The sequence below is a fragment of the Paramisgurnus dabryanus genome, chromosome 12 (genome assembly GCF_030506205.2).
Source record: "Paramisgurnus dabryanus chromosome 12, PD_genome_1.1, whole genome shotgun sequence".
NCBI classification, from domain to species: Eukaryota; Metazoa; Chordata; class Actinopteri; order Cypriniformes; family Cobitidae; genus Paramisgurnus; species Paramisgurnus dabryanus.
Genome location: NC_133348.1, coordinates 7,830,643 through 7,849,123, shown reverse-complemented (window position 1 = coordinate 7,849,123; position 18,481 = coordinate 7,830,643). Strand labels below are relative to the sequence as shown.

The window sequence follows — 18,481 nt, the reverse complement described above, 5'->3', positions numbered from 1 at the left end:
TTGTGTGCATGCAGCTTTATTAAAGTTGATTGTTCATTCAGTTGTCCCTGAATAAACGACACCATTACTGTTGTTTCTAAGTATGTGATGAAAGCAGTTGCACATATTTCACAAAATACATGGCACCAATGCAATGTGCAACATGGGCAAAAGTCTCATGACTTACATCCAGAACATGATACATGATATGCTTAGCCTTGAATACCGCTTCGAAGCAGTATTCGAGAAAGTGTTTGTTTAGTGTGCGTAAAGGGCACTGCTCTTTGTCAGTTTGAAGATATGGGACAGTCTTGCGCACTTACTTCCTGTCGCGTGCACGCGCTCTCAAGTGGCCACTGCAAGTGGGGGTATGGCCGCAGCCAAAGTTATGTGCAGTCCGCATGCTCCGCAGTCCGCACCTGAATGCTGTTTCGCGTGATGATGGGCAGTCCGGCTCTTTCCATAGATTCGGCTCTTTCGGCTCGTCTCCCGTAGAAGAGCCGGCTCTTACGGTCCCACCCCTGCCTGCGTCTGAAGATTTGGCTCTCTTGCTGACGGGAGTCGGCTCTGCTCGTTCGCTATAAAGAGTCGGCTCTGCTCGTTCGCTATAAAGAGTCGGCTCTTCACGACCCATCCGTCGTGTTGCACTTGTAATCCCTATCAAGAACTTTGTAAGTAAGTATGTTGTTATATTGGTAATACTAAAAGTGAGTGATTTCCGAAATGTCATCATAAAGTTTTTACGTTAGTCCTAGTTGGTCAAGCTAACCATTCAAATGTTTTTTCCTCCAAATGTAACTTGACGTGTTTGGTAGCCAGGTATGTTAACGTTAGCTAACTAACGTTACGATACATTAGATGCTTGCAAATCGGCCCGGGGTGCGTTTCCCAAAAGCATTGTTGTTACCTGTTAGCAACTTAGTTGGTTGGCAATGGAAAATTGCATGGCAACCAACAGAGTTGCTAACTTTAGCAACGATGCTTTCGGGAAATGCACCCCAGATTGGTTCAAACGCAGAAAATTAAAGATCAGGCTATACTGTATGTTTTTACATGAAATTAAATATATGACCCATGCTAATTAATTCCCCATTCCTCTCTTTTATCTTTCTGTGGCAGGAACATTTATCAGAGCAGTTGCGTTACCAAATGCAGTGAGTATTCATCATCCTCTACCTGCTTTGTCTAAATGTTATTTCAACATAATTGATCTCCGAAGTGGTGTGTGTGTGTGTGTGTGTGTGTGTGTGTGTGTGTGCGCGCGCGCGCAAAATATTTTGTTCGACACTTTAAACTTTGTACAGATGGCATATTTAAGAATGTGGAGAAAACGTAAAGCAGACATCAATGAACTTCTGCAGTCTGACGACGACAACAACGATGTGACAATCGAAAACGCAGTGATGACAAATGCTAGGGAGGACACAACCAATGATGATGGTGGAAGCAGTACTGATGACCAGAGCACCAGTGTGACCACTGATGGTTCATGCTTTGATACCGACATTGGATTGTGTGACTCCGATGTGGAGATTTTGAATCCCGAACCAGAGGCCCAAGTTAGCAACCTAGGCAAGGACTTGCGAGAGTGGAGTACAAGACATCAAATTAGTAATAGGTCCCTAAATGAATTACTGCAGATTCTAAGAGATCATGGACATGTACTCCCCAAAGATGCACGCACATTACTAGCCACTCCTCAAGTCATTGACAGCCATTCAAAATGCAATGGACAGTATATATACTATGGCTTGGAGGGGGGCATTTCCCGTGTACTGTGTCAAAATGATGCTTTCAGACAACAACACAGTACGGTTAGTTTGGATGTCAACATTGATGGACTACCAATCTTTAAAAGTAGTAAAGTCCTGTTCTGGCCAATACTGGTGAAATTAAGCACTTTCAATCCATTTATTGTGGCATTATACTGCGGGGAAAGCAAGCCTGAGCCCCTTGAAGAGTATCTCCATGACTTTTTGAAGGAGTTAAAGAATCTCACACAGAATGGCCTGGTGATTCATGAGAAAAAGTTTGCAGTAAATATTCGTACCTTTCTTTGTGATGCACCGGCTAGAGCATATTTAAAATGCATTAAAGGTCATACTGCATATGACAGTTGTGAGAGGTGTGAAGTGAAAGGCCAGTATGTTGAAAGAAGAGTCGTCTTCAATCAGCTGACATCCACCTTGCGCACAGATGAAGCATTTAGTCAGATACAGTATTCTCACCATCAAAATGGTTGTAGCCCTTTAATACCTGCTGGGATTCCCTGTGTCAGTGGCTTTGTGTTAGACTATATGCATATGATTTGCTTGGGTGTTGTTAGGCGGCTGTTGGTTTATCTGACTAGAGGCCCAAAACTGTGTAGGCTCTCTGTGAGACAGAAAATTGAAATTTCACAAAAACTGAACATGCTACGAGGCCAGATGCCCAGCGAGTTCGCACGACAGCCCCGTGGCCTTCAGGAGTTGGACAGGTGGAAAGCAACAGAGTTCCGTCAGTTTCTTCTTTACACAGGACCTATAGTACTCAAAAATACTGTCTCCTCACAGCTGTATGCTCATTTTGTGACATTGACCGTGGCAGTATCCATCATGCTGGACTCAGATGACCGGACAAGAGCTGCCTATTTGGCGTATGCCACTGAACTGATGAGGCACTTTGTGTCTAGCTGCCCTGCACTCTATGGAAAAACATTTACTGTGTACAATGTGCATGCCCTGTTACACATCCACGAAGATGTCTCTCATTTCAGGTGCTCTTTAAATGACATATGTTGCTTTCCATTTGAGAATTATTTGCAGCAGATCAAAAGATTGGTCAGGACTGGCCAAAATCCATTAGCGCAGGTGTCCAAACGCCTGGTCGAAATCGAACATGCCCAAGGAAATTCCAGTGCACAGCCTGAGGTGAAGCCCCAAATGTATATTTCAACAAAAAGGAGAGACAGCTGTTTCCTTCTGGAAGATGAGAGGTTTGCTTTTGTTCAAGAGAGGAGGAGAGATGGGACGGTTGTTTGCGATGTGATAAAACTGAGACACACTGTCGACCTGTTTGACAAACCATGTCTGTCAAAGCTATTGAACATTGCGTATATAGGGAATGGCCGTAGATTCCAAAGACAAGAAATGAAGGAAAAAGACCTTGCAAGAAAAGTAGCCTGTCTAGCTTTTAACAATGGCTCTGTCATGATTCCTCTGCGGCATGGTATTGAACATTCATGGTGACAATTGGCCAGTCAAAAAGTAAGTTGGAAATGTACTGTATGTGTGTATGTGTTTATATATAAAAACATAAATGTCTTTCTATTAATTTTTGTTGCAGGTTATGCTTTTTGTCAGAGCCGTTTGGAATGAAAATGGGAAAGAAATGGAGGGGACCATCCCTGATGCCTGGGTTAATGTAGCTGAGAAAACCCTTCGGTGGCCAAAGAAGAGAGCAAAGTATTGTTTTGAAAACCATGTGGCCCCTAAGGAGGACTGGGAAACTTTCCCATTATTGAAAGTGAAATTTACTGCAGGTACCTTCTTATATTTTGATACAACAGTACAAAAAACTGAGATGTTGCGTGGACTATACATTAAGCTTTGATGACATGCATGCTGTCTTTTCAGAAAGTCTCCATGAGTGTGAGGAGTATGATCAAACCAGCCATGCTGAACAATGTGAAGATGAAGACGAAGAGGTTGTTGTGCAAAAGAGGAAGAAAAAAATGAACAATTCTGAAGATTTCGTTGAAGGTATGTCCCTATCATTGGTTGAGTAGTGAAAACATGCAAACTCATTTTACAATTGACCTCTTGCCGGCCCCTCCCACAAAACGGCCATTGTCCAATCACACATCATAGCAACCATTACTAGGCGCGTAGGTCCGACAAAAATTAACTCCAAGCAATATGTTGAAGCGGGGCGCCCTCTGCGTTTGTAAATAAGACACTGGAGGATTTGTGTTCTTTCCATTTCCAAACCTGAAAACACAACGTGAGCAGAGCCTACAATGGGTAAAACTATGTGGATGGGCCCACTCGCAGTTAAATGTGGAACTTAATGAAGCATAAATACTTCTGCTCTGAGGGAAGGCTAACAGCTAACTAGTTACGGTATTGTGTAGATCTACTAAATTTATTAGTTATGTTATTAGTATTAGCTGATTTCAGAATCAGAATGTTTTATATACATTGTTGAAGATAATTCACAACTAGGAAATAGCGTTGGCTTAGTTAAAGGTGCATAACAGAGATAACATAATAAAAAATTGATATCTGAATGCCTTATATTTTGTTTTATCGATTTTATTATATTATTGGGCACCTTTAAGCCAAAGCAATTTCCTGTTTGTGATTTCTGTTCTTCACCAAATTCTCAAGATGGCTATTCTCAAAACAACAGAGAGATGTTATTTAGCTTTGAATGGCTTTGACGCACATGTAGGTTTAGCTACCTAACATAACCTTGTGTTTTACAAAAATAGCTACTCGCAATAGACAATAATAGACCATAACATATGTAAGAGAGCAGTACATGAGCATGACTGGTCCACAAGGCTTTGGTTGCATTTGAGGTACAGTTCATATGGTTCTCAGGTTTCGCTTGAGACCGGTAAGCATTAGCCTCAATAGTAGTTATGTCTCCTTCATTGCATAGTTTTATATTTTTAATATATCCCTCCACTGCATACTGTAACCCCTTTTTCCTCGATCTGATGAATATCGCGGAGGTATGGCTCCAAAAAAGGTCACTGACATGCATGGGTCCGTACGTCTTCCCGTCATGGAAATCTGTGGCGCTTGTTGTGTTTGACCATTTGTTTGATAGAAGTAGCAACAAAACCAACGGGGGGGGGGGGGGGGTTGTTTCCGGTGAACGGCTAATTATAATGTGTTTTAATATTCAAAGGATCTGACTTGTCTGATGCGACTGCTGAGGGGGAGGATAAAGAAGTAAGGAAAGGAGGTACAGAATCGTTTCTTGTGGCATTAATGGAATGTGTATTCAAATGTTGCCTGTGCACAGTACAAAATCAAGTAAAACTGTATATGATTTGTTTTATATACCCCTTATTTATCAGATGCCTGTCCTAAAAGTCCAGCCTTTCCCACCCCACCAATGAAAATATCAAAGAATGGTGAGTTGTTGCTAAGATTACCATGCTCATTTTAACTGGATTCAAATTTTCAGAATGTTTTAAGAAATACTTTCTATACCGATTTGATTTGTTTAGGTTCGCCCAGGTCTGTTGGCCGTGACAGGTCAACTAGTGGTGACTTAACTTTTACTTTTTAAGAATATCAAATCAGCATGCATGTAACTAACACTTGATAATGACTGACTGAGGTTTTGCATCTGCGTTGCTTAGGTACATGTAGGTCTATGGGCCATGACAGGCCATCTAGTCGTGAGTATAGTCTTTCAATGCAAAATATTGCAGCCCAGGCAGGTCACTACTATTGTTCATGACTGACTGATGTTTCTGAATATGTGTCGCTTAGGTACATCTAGGTCTGTGGGCCGTGACAGGTCAACTAGTCGTGAGTATCTTTCATAGCAAAATATTGCAGCCAGGTCACTAGGAGTATTGTTCATGACTGACTGATGTTTCTGAATATGTGTCGCTTAGGTACATCTAGGTCTGTGGGCCGTGACAGGTCAACTAGTCGTGAGTATCTTTCATAGCAAAATATTGCAGCCCAGGGCCCCAGGCAGGTCAGTATTGTTCATGACTGACTGATGTTTCTGAATATGTGTCGCTTAGGTACATCTAGGTCTGTGGGCCGTGACAGGTCAACTAGTCGTGAGTATCTTTCATAGCAAAATATTGCAGCCAGGTCACTAGGAGTATTGTTCATGACTGACTGATGTTTCTGAATATGTGTCGCTTAGGTACATCTAGGTCTGTGGGCCGTGACAGGTCAACTAGTCGTGAGTATCTTTCATAGCAAAATATTGCAGCCAGGTCACTAGGAGTATTGTTCATGACTGACTGATGTTTCTAAATCTGCGTCGCTTAGGTACATCTAGGTCTGTGGGCCGTGACAAGTCAACTTGTGGTGAGTTTAACTTTTCAATTTTAGTTTATCAAATGAGCATGCAGTGAGCATGCAGATCTGTAGCACTATTGATCATGAAAAACTGATGTTAAAGTTTTGGGATGCACAGGTTTGTCAAGGTCCAGTTCTATGAGCCGGGACAGTTCAAGTAGTCGTAAGTATAGCCAGTCACAGTTGGCTTGTCTTATTGAATATCAAATCTGCATAGGTCAGTAGCAGCACTATTGATAATGGCTACATCTGGGTTGCACAGGTTCGTCCACGTCCGTGGGCCAGGACAGTTTAAGTAGTGAGTATTGCCAGTTACATTTGGCTTTTCTTATTGAATATAAATTTCTTAGAAAGAATACTACTGCTACTGAACTGCTTAATGTTGGTTGTTTGGGTTTCTCAGGTGTACCCAGGTCCCAGGCTGTGGAGAGCAAGTCCATAGATGGTGAATGCCATTGGTTGTATCACTCAATGAAGCACATTGTACATATGTTATAAATATATTGATCGCTTCACACTTTTTATTTTCTGCTTAGGTCTTACACATGAAAGTTCCAAATACAATAGGACTGTGCCAACCACATTCCCGATGTCAGAAGCGAGTGAGTACAAGATGATTTTCATGTGACACCCACACTACTTACTTCTGTATTATAACATTGCATTGTCTTTCTTACTGTTTGGTAAATCAGACTTCAGGTTTTCATCTGATTGCTTTGGCATTTATGACATTTAGTCTAGAACCATCTCGAAATGAAAGTTATTTAATGAAAAAGAGGGTTAAGGTTTCGCTGTTGAATATAGTGTTAAATAACTAATTGAATAGTCATTAAATGTTGGTTGGTTTCCCGGACATGGATTAGACTACTCGTAGACAAAAATAAATTTAAGAGCTGTCCAAACTGAAAACAATTTGCACGGACATATCTTAAAATGCATCAGTGCCCCTTGTTTTGCCTCAAAATGCACGCCAGTACTGTTTTTAGTAAGGCAAGTTTGTTAAAACTAGTTTTATTTCCTAATTAAACTAAGGCCTAGTCCTGGTTTAAGGTTATCCCTGTCCGGGAAACCACCCCTAAGTCTTTAGAAATCTTTATTTATATAGCGCTTTTTACAATGTCAATGTTTCAAAACAGCTTAGTGATAAACAGGAAAATAACGCAACAGATTTTGATTTGGCTGTACAGCCGCTATGGAGAAAATGGGGATGGCATCCAACCCATTTCAATTATTATATAGTGTCAAAGCGGCAGATCAGTAATGGTGGAAAATTTAGTGTTCCCAACTGAGCAAGTCAAGCTGTCTTTTACTGAAAGGCTGGAATGCTTGCTCTTATCAGAGATGATTATAGTGAGTGATTATTTTTTTCTTAATTCCGCTTTATTGGCAGAATTCCAAAAAATAGTACTCACAAAGCTGGTGACTCTGACTGATGAAGTCAAAAAACTGCAGAGGAGCATGCCTCACTCTGGAATTGAAATAACAAGGATGGACACCTTGGAAGAGTTCCAGAGGGAGGAGGCTTCTCTTCAGGAAACAACTAAATTTGAAACCTTGGTAAGACGATTTCAACCTCTAACAATTGATAGGTGATACAATGTGTGGGAAAATATGTGATATTTGAGTAAAACTAATCTTTCTTTTCTCAAGACTAGACCAGATGGATGCATATAATTGTTAAAACTGGACCCCACTGGTTGAACTTTTTTCTCTGTGAAATGTTCTCACCTTTTGACACTTAATATTTTACCATGTATTTTTGTTTTAATTATAGGTTTGTCAGCTGGCAAGAGTGGGGGGTAAAGACATTAAAGACTGCACGTACAAAATGTTGGACAGGTATTTATTTACACATTTACTTAACAGACACCGGTCCCTAAGCATTTGACCAACACAGTTGATCATGTTAGTATAGCGCTGCTTTGGTTATCTTGTGTCCCAAATTTGTTTTCATTTGGTGGTTGGCAGAGTTTAGTTAAACTAAAATGCAGATGTTTACCTCCCTGTGGGTTGGATTAGGCTCCTCACCAATCAACTGATGACCCTTTTCAACATGAAGGGGAAGGGCAAAAAAGAGAAAATGCGATTTGAAGGCACAAAATTGTTTTCAGCAATAAAAGGTAAGCTTCATATTATGGTAATTTAAAGTGTGTGTGGGGGGGGATTGTGGGTGGGCTGTGTGTGGAATGCTTAATATCAGGCTTGATGTAATTTTACTTGATTTGTGATGTAATAAGTCTTTCATTGAATTGATTCGCATACTCTATTTTCAACTATGTATGTCTGCTGCAAGCTAAACCACAACAGAGGTGTTTGCATTTATGTACTATACATGTGGATTTTTTTTCCTTTTGATTGTAGCTGCTGTCATGAAATGGGATAAGGCAGCAACAGAGGCCCAAATAAAGTCTGCTGCAGCCGATCATCTTAAGCATGCCCCCGGGAGAGTCGGGGGTGGTGGCTATAAATGAGTTTTTTACCTTAGCAGCCACATTTAGTTAATTGTTACTTTAGTGATATGTTGTACTCCATAATTTATGTTAAAGTATTATAGTGGAAGTGTGTGAATTGATATTTTTACTTTTCTGCCTTTTTATGCTTTATTGTGTTAATTTATACTTTACTGTTCTCCCTGTTACGTTTTGGTCCAGCAGAACCACATGGTAATAAAAATATTGAGAATGTAGGTCGGTCTGTCTGTCTGCAGTTTAATGACACGAAAACCATTAACAATGTTTTTTCTCATTGAGAACTAACTCACTGCCACGGTTTTTAAGTAAACATTTTTTAAAGCAGGATCTTTGGAAATATGCACAGTTGGGAGTTCAACTGTATTTAAAAAATAGAAATACTTAATATATCAATATATAATTTGCTTAAATTAAACATGCATTTGTGCACATTTATATATCCATAATTAACACACACACACACACACACACACGGATGTAAACGAAAACCTTTATTGTGCTAATGATTAATCCTGATTAACGGTTATACAACCCTAGATTTTTCCCTCCCTATTATATAAACATAAAACAAATAAAACTATGTTCCATTATAGTGAGGTGAGATACACTGAAAAAAAAGAAATATTTACTTGGAAAAGAAAATCTAAGTTTTTTTACTCAGGTTTTTTATTTAACTTTAACACTTGCAAAACTAAGTAAAATGTACATAGAAAAGCTGAGTAAAATTAACAAAAACTATGGGGTGGTTGCCCGGACAGGGATTAGCTTAAGCCAGGACTAGGCCTCAGTTTAAGTAAGGAATAATTGACGATGGGCCGTTGAATTATAAGAAAATAATGCACACCAAGGTGGTAATGCGGCACGACGCGAAGGGGTTATCAGAAAATAATCCACACCCATAGAACATTTCTCAGCCAATCAGAATGCAGCATTCAACAGACCCGTGGTATAGTTAGGAAATATAACTAGTTTTAACAAACATGCTTTACTAAAAGCATTACTTGTGTGCATTTCGAGGCAAAATAAAGGGCACTCATGTCTTTTAAGATATGTCAGTGCAAGTTGTTTTCAGTTTGGACAGCTCTTACATTTATTTTAGTCTAGGACTAGTCTAATCCCTGTCCGGGAAACCACCCCTATAAGTTTTAAGTAAAGTTAAATTGCACTTTAAACAAATATGTGATTTGTTACTTAAAAATTGTATGTATCATATTGTTACCAAAACAGTAAGTACTTTTAACAGGTTACTTCTTTAATGGAGTCTTTCTGATTTAATAACATAACATTTCGTCTTTATTACTATATGCCACATTATTTTGAGCAAGTAAGAAGAGAATCCGTATGTCTCAGTATTGGCATAAGCACAGTTATTGCTCATTGAGTGAATTAACACACATCATGATTTTCATTGTGTCAAAACTCAAAACAGAAGCTCTTCTAAATCTGTCATCTCAAAGATAATAACATGAAACACTAACAAGTCTTTATTTTTGTTAAAACACATAAAATAGTGTTTAATTTCCAAATGTACTCGCCAAATGCAGTCCCATGCAAAGCATGCTGGGAAGTACAAGTCCACTGCCTAGTTAGTGATATTTAATTGAATAATTCAAGTAATTTCAACTACGTGCCAGTTACTTTCAAGTAACATTTACTTGTCTGTTGGATGTGTAATATATGTACTAGTTTAAATTAAGTACAGATATAGATTTTACTTAGTATTATAACGTTTTAGCTTCAACGCAATTATTAGTTGTAAAATACCTAGATTTTCAAGGTCAAATAAAATCATTTTTTACAGTACATTGATTATAAATGGGTTTTAGATTGTAATATTTTTTGAACATATTTATGTAATTCATTCCACTAGATTTGTGAGCTGTGTAGCTTCTGTTACACACTTTGCAGTAGAATTATAAATAGTATGCAGAAAGTATGTTATGTGTCATGATTTCGGTCTTACTGGGGCCCGTTTCAGAAAGGTGGTTAAGGGAAAACTCTGAGTTTGTTAACCCTGAAAAGAGGGAAACTCTGAGTTTTCCATTTCAAAATGGGAGGTAGGTTGAACCTGAGACAGCAGGGTAAGTCAAGCTTGTTTCAGAAGGAGAGGTAACTTAAACTCAGAGTCTGTTTCCGGGGTAACTTACTCTATGAACCTAACCTGGTCGGGAGCAGGCTAGGTTCTGTAAACTCAGAGTTTATTGCGGTCTCCTCTCCTTTTTTAGAGGAGTAGCGGGTTTTAACTATCTTGTTAGTTCATTTAGTACATTCATTCATTGCACACATTTTTATTATGTAGCCTACACTGTAAAACATTTTTTTAGCTGTCTTTAAGTTCAAATTTCCAGTGCAATTAATTTTAACTTATGTCTTTTATATATTACACTAAAACTAAAACAAAAAAATTAAACAGTACATTAAAATGACGTGTAAAGCTAATATGATATATTTAGGTGCAGAGACCGTCTAAGTGACTAAAATGTCATGTGCTTTTATAGAGGATCCTGTAGATAATGATGTTGCATTCATTTGTAGGGAGTTACATTTATGTCGCGAGAGGATTTTGAGATGCGGAATGGATTTTTCTCATCCACTTGCATGTATGTGAGCTGTATTATTTTTCTTGGCAGTCATTTAAAATATATAAATATCCTTACATGACTATATCAGCCTTTGTGGTTGTGCTCTTATATCCGAATAGTTTACATTTCTTCCAAATCCACTCATCCGAACCGCTGGTCTAGTGCTTAGTGCTGCGCGCAGTGGTCGTGGCAGACGTGCTATCGCGACCTGAGTTCGAATACCGGCTGGAGTATTTCAGTTGTATTCATGACACACATTTGTAATGTTTATAGCATTTTATACCAAAGTCTTATGCCTAATTTAATTATTAGCCGAGATGCTGTCATATTCTTTTTGTCCATGGGATTGCATTTACATGAAAATTAATATAAGATGTAATGTAGCCTACAGTTCTCCTTAGTTTAATTACTTCTGATATGTAACCGTGATGAAAAATTAAATGTATGCATTTACTAGAGTAGCAATTTCCAACAACAACAATTTTCTTTAAAATATATGCTCGTAGTTGGTGTACACTTGTACACTTTCAGTTTTAGTAGTAAAAAGGATTTATACCTCTTTATTACGTGCTGTTGCCATAGTGAATCGTAATATCGGAGCTCCATTGATAATGGCTTTGTGCACGCGCTTTACTCACAGTTGCTTAAATTAACTCATTTCAGCTGTTCTGAAGCCGAAAACTCAGAGTTTACAATCTCAGGGTAAATCTACTCAGAGGTTAAGTTTAAACTCAGAGTTGGTTGAACCTCCTTATTGAAACAGACCCCTGGTCTGCTGTGTATCTGCTCTGTTGTTTGTTTTGTTTTGACAGCTCCACGTGCGCGCCGTTCACAGGTGTCCTGTCTTTCGGTTGATTTCATCACCACGTCATCTCCACCTGAAGCTTGTTTTCATCCCAATCGTTATTAGTATAAATGCTCAGTTCCCCCTTTGTTTTGTGCGAGTTCGTCTTTGATGTTGTCACCAAGTCTTGTCAGTAAACTGTTATCTGTCTAGTTAATCTAAGACTGTGTTCTCTGCTGCCAATTGTAGGACCTCTGCTTCTGCTCACCTTGTTGTGGATTTCCTTCTCCCCGCTGTGGATATTTCCAGCCGGACTATTAAGACTCTGTTCTCCACCCTCAGAAGGACTGTTGCATCTGTCCCGGCTGTGAACAGCGAGGCTCCTTTGTCATCTGTGCCCGGCGGGCACTGCCGCCTCCGGGCGATTGAACTAACTCTGTTTTCTCTACCACCTATAGACTGCCAGTCTTCTCCCGTGGTTCTCTGCCAGGCGAGGTTCGGGCTCTCCATTTCCATCATCCTCCAGCGAACCGCTGCCACGGCAGAGGAGCCGTATTCCATCTCCGCAGTGCCCTGGGTAGAGAGTGCGCCCCATCCCCGTGCTTCCGTGTAGCGGCGCTCTCGGGAGTGGCCTACTGGTCTTCGCCCCGTATCGGGGCTCAGATTACCCCTGAGACCCCGGCTGGAGTTTAAGCCAGGGGTTTCCTACTCTCTCTCCGGCAGCAGACACCTCTCTTCTCTATCTTATTATTTTGTGAATAAACTTGCCTCTGCATTGGGATTCAGTCTCTGTCGTTCCTCACAGATATGAATTGAAAGAGCTTTTGCTATGTTTTTGGGGGGCCTTACCACTCTGAAGGTTATGAAGTTCTGGTGTAAACAAAGTCCAGTAAAGACGTAAATTATTAAAAACTTAATTCTGGCTCCTGTGTGGACGTCTTCTGCATGTCTAACAATTATGTCTGTTGCACGTCTTTTACTGACGTCTAAACAATGTCCAGTAAAGACGTATAAATTTTTTTAAATCTGACTCCTGTGCGGACGTCTTCCTGAGGTCTAACAATTACGTCTGTAGCACGTCTTTAATTGACGTCTAAACAATGTCCATAAAAGACGTATTAAAAACTTTAAATCTGGCTCCTGTGTGGACGTCTTCCTGAGGTCTAACAATTACGTCTGTAGCACGTCTTTAATTGACGTCTAAACAATGTCCATAAAAGACGTATTAAAAACTTTAAATCTGGCTCCTGTGTGGACGTCTACCTGAGGTCTAACAAATACGTCTGTAGCACGTCTTTAATTGACGTCTAAACAATGTCCTTAAAAGACATCTTAAAAACTTTAAATCTGGCTCCTGTGTGGACGTCTACCTGAGGTCTAACAATTACGTCTGTAGCACGTCTTTAATTGACGTCTAAACAATGTCCAGTAAAGACGTCTTAAAAACTTTAAATCTGGCTCCTGTGTGGACGTCTACCTGAGGTCTAACAAATACGTCTGTAGCACGTCTTTAATTGACGTCTAAACAATGTCCATAAAAGACGTCTTAAAAACTTTAAATCTGGCTCCTGTGTGGACGTCTTCCTGAGGTCTAACAAATACGTCTGTAGCACGTCTTTAATTGACGTCTAAACAATGTCCAGTAAAGACGTATTAAAAACTTTAAATCTGGCTCCTGTGTGGACGTCCTCCTGAGGTCTAACAATTACGTCTGTAGCACGTCTTTAATTGACGTCTAAACAATGTCCAGTAAAGACGTATAAAAAACTATCATTCTGGCTCCTGTGAGGACGTCTTCTAGATGTCTAACAATTACGTCTGTAGCACGTCTTTTATTGACGTCTAAACAATGTCCAGAAAATACGTATAAAAAACTTTCATTCTGGCTCCTGTGAGGACGTCTTCTAGATGTCTAACAATTACGTCTGTAGCACGTCTTTTATTGACGTCTAAACAATGTCCAGAAAATACGTATAAAAAACTTTCATTCTGGCTCCTGTGAGGACGTCTTCCTGAGGTCTAACAATTACGTCTGTAGCACGTCTTTTATTGACGTCTAAACAATGTCCAGAAAAGACGTATAAAAAACTTTCATTCTGGCTCCTGTGAGGACGTCTTCTAGATGTCTAACAATTACGTCTGTAGCACGTCTTTTATTGACTTCTAAACAATGTCCAGAAAAGACGTATAAAAAACTTTCATTCTGGCTCCTGTGAGGACGTCTTCTAGATGTCTAACAATTACGTCTGTAGCACGTCTTTTATTGATGTCTAAACAATGTCCAGAAAAGACGTATAAAAAACTTTCATTCTGGCTCCTGTGAGGACGTCTTCTGAATGTCTACGAATTACGTCTTTTAGACGTGTTCTAGACGACTTTTTGCTCGCTGGGTGTGTTGAATACAGATCAAACATTGTGGTGAAATATTAATTTATAACTATAGATATATGAGATTTTTACATTTATTTGTGAGGGTTCTCTATAAGTGCAAAAGGCTGGGTGCATTTAGTTTGGGGAGAGGTTAAAATTAAACTAAGGCTTCAGAGGTAAATGTAAACTCATTCATACAGTATTGTAAGTACAGGCCTATGACAACATTTCATTTTCTGAAATATTCATATACATTTTAGCTGTTAATTTCTGTGTTGAAAGATTAAACTTTAAAGTTATTGTTACTGTTATATCTCAACTTTTAATGTGTACAGTATGCTACACATTCATGTTTGTACTCTTTTAACTATGTTACTTTATCTTTATTGAAAATATTTGCTTTTAGTAGTCTTTAGATAATCTCTTTAAATCGGTTTAATTTACCTTACGGTTTAATACCACGAATTACGGTTTAATGCCAACTTGGTCCAACTGAGAGACCATTTAAATCAGGTAATGCTTTGTGTACACCTAAAGACTTTGAAAAGATTTAGAAAAGACTTTATAAGATTATCAGCTCACATCTAAAGACTTGGGTTCACAGTTTTTAGTCTCAGACTAAAGATTTTACAAACACTGAATCTTGTAGTGACACTATTTACAGGACTACAACAAGATTATTTTAGCTTTTTATAATCATGCTCAGCAGTGATTTAACAAAAATGTATGCACATGTCCATTGTGCTTTCACAACAGCTGCGTTTGCAGCGCATACTGTGCAGTTTACAGTTTTTCTCAGTCGCTTTGGTACAATTCTCAGATCAGAATTGAAATTCTCAAAAGTACTTGTTCATTTCTCACATCATTGTGTCACTTGTGCACATCAAAAAAGCAGTTTCTTATTTCTTTGAACAAGTTGCAAATGCTTTGGTACATCCATGCAAATGATTATGTACAATTCTCTGCTTTTTCCTACATTATCGATTGCTTATGTCATGTTGATCAAAATGTATTATAATGGGTCTCTGTTGAATAGTCTTACCCCCCACAACATTTAGGCATCAGTTCATAGTATAAGTCTTTACATGCAAAATTATTGAACAAGTTCTCATAATACAGTTCTCATACAGTAATTGTGCCGGTCAAACATATTTTTTTATAAATTTCTATTAGAAGTTTTTTCTAAATCTGCCCTGACTTGGTAAATTGCTCCCAGGTTACTCTTGACTTTCTCTAACAGACAGAAACGTCCCCAGCAAGCAAAAACTGAGATGTTGAAATGACGGCTAATTATAGACCCAATATAGACCGGCTATGAGTAACCCACTTCTACCCTAAATAACCTTGAATTTGGTTACATGCCATTTTTGCCCAAATAACTTGAAGATGTATGATATTCCAACAGGTGTTCAAGGTGTTTGCTTTCAAATCTTTTACATGATCTAAAAGTATTTGTATTGTCTATTTTTTGGCTATGGTTAGATGTCTATTAGACTTTCACTGGCAGCCCAAATTTAGCCTTGTTAGCCAAACATGCTTGCTGGGTCAGGAGGTATAGGAAGGACTTCAGTGTAAGACAGCACTGCTTGTACAGTTTTCCCTAAAGATATTGTTCAATGTTCACATTTCTACTTTTTTTCTTTGGGCTATGCAGTGCTTTTCCTTTCTGTATGGCAATGACATGGTTTGTCAATGAATTACAGTACAAACAGTAAAAGCGTAAATGTAAATTTTGTTTAGTCTCTTGCAATCAAACTCCCACATAACTTACACTAAGGTGTAAATTACAATTTACAATACTTGTCGTCAAAACTTTAGCGATAGTTTACATCAGGAAATCACTTCAGAGTAAACTGTTATATTGACAACGTGACTAAACAATTTGACTGTCTAATCCATGCACAATGACACATTGACTTGTCATTCTGATGGCAATGACATGTTCATTGACACAGATATTGAATTTGAGTAAGAGACTGGCTTTTGCAGGTTATCCATGGTGTTTTGCTACTTGTCCGAATTGTTTTGAGAAATGCACTTACTGTTTTGCAAATTGTGAGTATGATTGGAGAAATGTACCAAAGCGACTGAGAAAAACTGTAATAACAGTATAAAAATCTCAAGTTCACATTACTTTATTTTATATGCATTAATGAGCAAAACCTCTTCAAGACGGTTTTTGACGGTCAGTGTAATTTATATAACTGTGATTTGTTTAACCCACATTGTTTTCGTGCTGTTCTGGTTCGTGTAATGACAGATATAGACACAATACACAATTATAGACATAAAAAGCCCTTGGCACATTATTAAATCTGTTTCTCTTACGTTTTAAGATAAAATAAAAAAATCACTCAGTGATTGACAGCATGAAGCAGTCGATCTTGTTTCCCGTCAACAGTTGAAGCATAAGATTTAGATTTATAGATGTACGTTATCTGTTTCTCTGAACAGTATTAAGCTATATGAGGACTCATTTGCTGGGCAGAGAGTGAATGACAGCGCAGTCTTCTGGTGTTTTTAAATATTTCATTGCTTTCTTTTACATTGCTCAAAGTCATGACTGTTTGAAACACACATTTATGACATTTATGGCGTCACATGTATGACCGCACGCGTGCGGTGTACGTGCTTGTGCTTTAACTTGTTAACATGGGCGCCGAAAAAAACACGCGCCGCTTACGCGTTGCTCATGCTTGCAGTGTGAAGAATGTAAGCACATACCAGAAAACATTAGCACTTATGCCATTCAATAGAGTGGTAGAGTTAGCATGTTAACACATACAGGCAATATCGCTCCACTTCTTTTCTTTTTCCACTCTGTCGTGGTATGAATGGCAGTTTACATCAAAAAGACACGGCTGCTCTGCCCACCGCTCATCAATGCGCTCCTCTTTATCCACGGTCCATTTTCGCCTACTTCGCGCTCGTTGTGTTTCCACGTCCGTCAACATGTTTCTTTGTTGTGACTGATGGCTTCCTGTTTCCGGAGAACGAGTTTATTGGTTGTTGATTGTTTTACGTCATGAGACTACGCTGGGACTTGCGATAATATCAAACATGTTTGATATGAAAGACTAAAGAAAGACTGGCATAAATCGGGTCGCTGACTGCAGATTATCACCTCACAGTTAACGATCGAGACTACGGGAGCGCGCCGAGACTCCAGTTAGATTCCTAAAGACTGCCGGTCTTTAGTCTGGGACTGTGAAAATCCTTTGGTGTACGCTAGGCATAAGACTGTCAGGGATGAGAGCGAGACCCAGATGCAGGTGAATCAAAATGTGAATGTAAGGGTTTAGTCTTGTGTTCTGTTTTGTGTTTTGAACTTTTATTTTGATATCCAGTTCTGTTTTCAGTCTTTTATTTTGTATTCTGGTCATGTCATACTTCACTTCCCACTTTCTGTGTATCTGTATATAACCACTTCCTTCTGATCATATCCCTGCAAAGTATTGTATGTGTAACAGCTGCAGTTCTGAGCGTTTCATAGTTTTGTATCTTGTATCTAGTATCCTGTTCCCTTATTCTGTTATGTGATCCTGGATCAACATTTTTTGTTGATCCTGGATCAATGTTTTAATCAAAGATACCCCAACCTACCCTTAACTCAAACCCTAACCATTTTAAACCCTCAAATTAGTGTGAAATAATAGTTTGAGGAGTATTTCTTAAAAGCCCCTAACCCAATCCTAAACCTAGACCTAACATATACACTAATCCTAATCCTGCAATCTGATTGGTTAATGAAAATGTTTATCCAGGACCAACAATGGTGTTGATCCAGGATCACATCCTACTTGGTGAAATCACGTTCACCATTTTGTGGATTTCGCTATTGGATTACCCTATTTGGATGTGTTTGCTTGCCTGTGTGGATTTACTTTATAATAAACCTCCTGCACATGGATTCATCTCTGTCTCGCTTTGTGTTAGTGTCCCACGTTTCAGAATACTTCGCCTTACCAGAATCCAGCGGAGGTTTGTGAATTCCTGCCGGCATCATGAATCCACTGTTTGCTTTGCTTGGACTACGCCAGAACAACAGACCGATTGAGGATTACGTCAAGGATTTCCTAGATCTGAGCTATCAGGTACATTATAAGGATGAAATGATTAAGGACATTTTTTATAATGCACTTGATAGAAATTTACGCCTGCATATGCCACGTGATGCCTCAATCTGGACCTTAGAAAGTTACATAGACTTTGCTCTTTTGTTGAGTGGTTCTCCCTTCACTGTGGGAGTTGTAGATG

General features: G+C 39.0%; 1 protein-coding gene across 1 annotated transcript; it reads left to right on the top strand.

Moving 5' to 3' along the window:
- Positions 1-1,104: 1,104 nt before the first annotated feature.
- On the top strand, positions 1,105-8,641 carry LOC135745154 (uncharacterized). Its single transcript, XM_073811490.1, has 19 exons — positions 1,105-1,133; positions 3,304-3,499; positions 3,594-3,719; positions 4,876-4,932; positions 5,048-5,104; positions 5,201-5,239; positions 5,336-5,374; positions 5,469-5,507; positions 5,597-5,635; positions 5,860-5,898; positions 5,988-6,026; positions 6,136-6,180; positions 6,280-6,315; positions 6,421-6,462; positions 6,554-6,619; positions 7,408-7,574; positions 7,792-7,856; positions 8,037-8,137; positions 8,379-8,641. Exons 2-19 carry the CDS (start codon positions 3,307-3,309, stop codon positions 8,486-8,488), a joined length of 1,299 nt encoding a protein of 432 aa, XP_073667591.1. The 5' UTR covers positions 1,105-1,133; positions 3,304-3,306; the 3' UTR covers positions 8,489-8,641.
- The last annotated feature ends 9,840 nt before the right edge of the window (positions 8,642-18,481 follow it).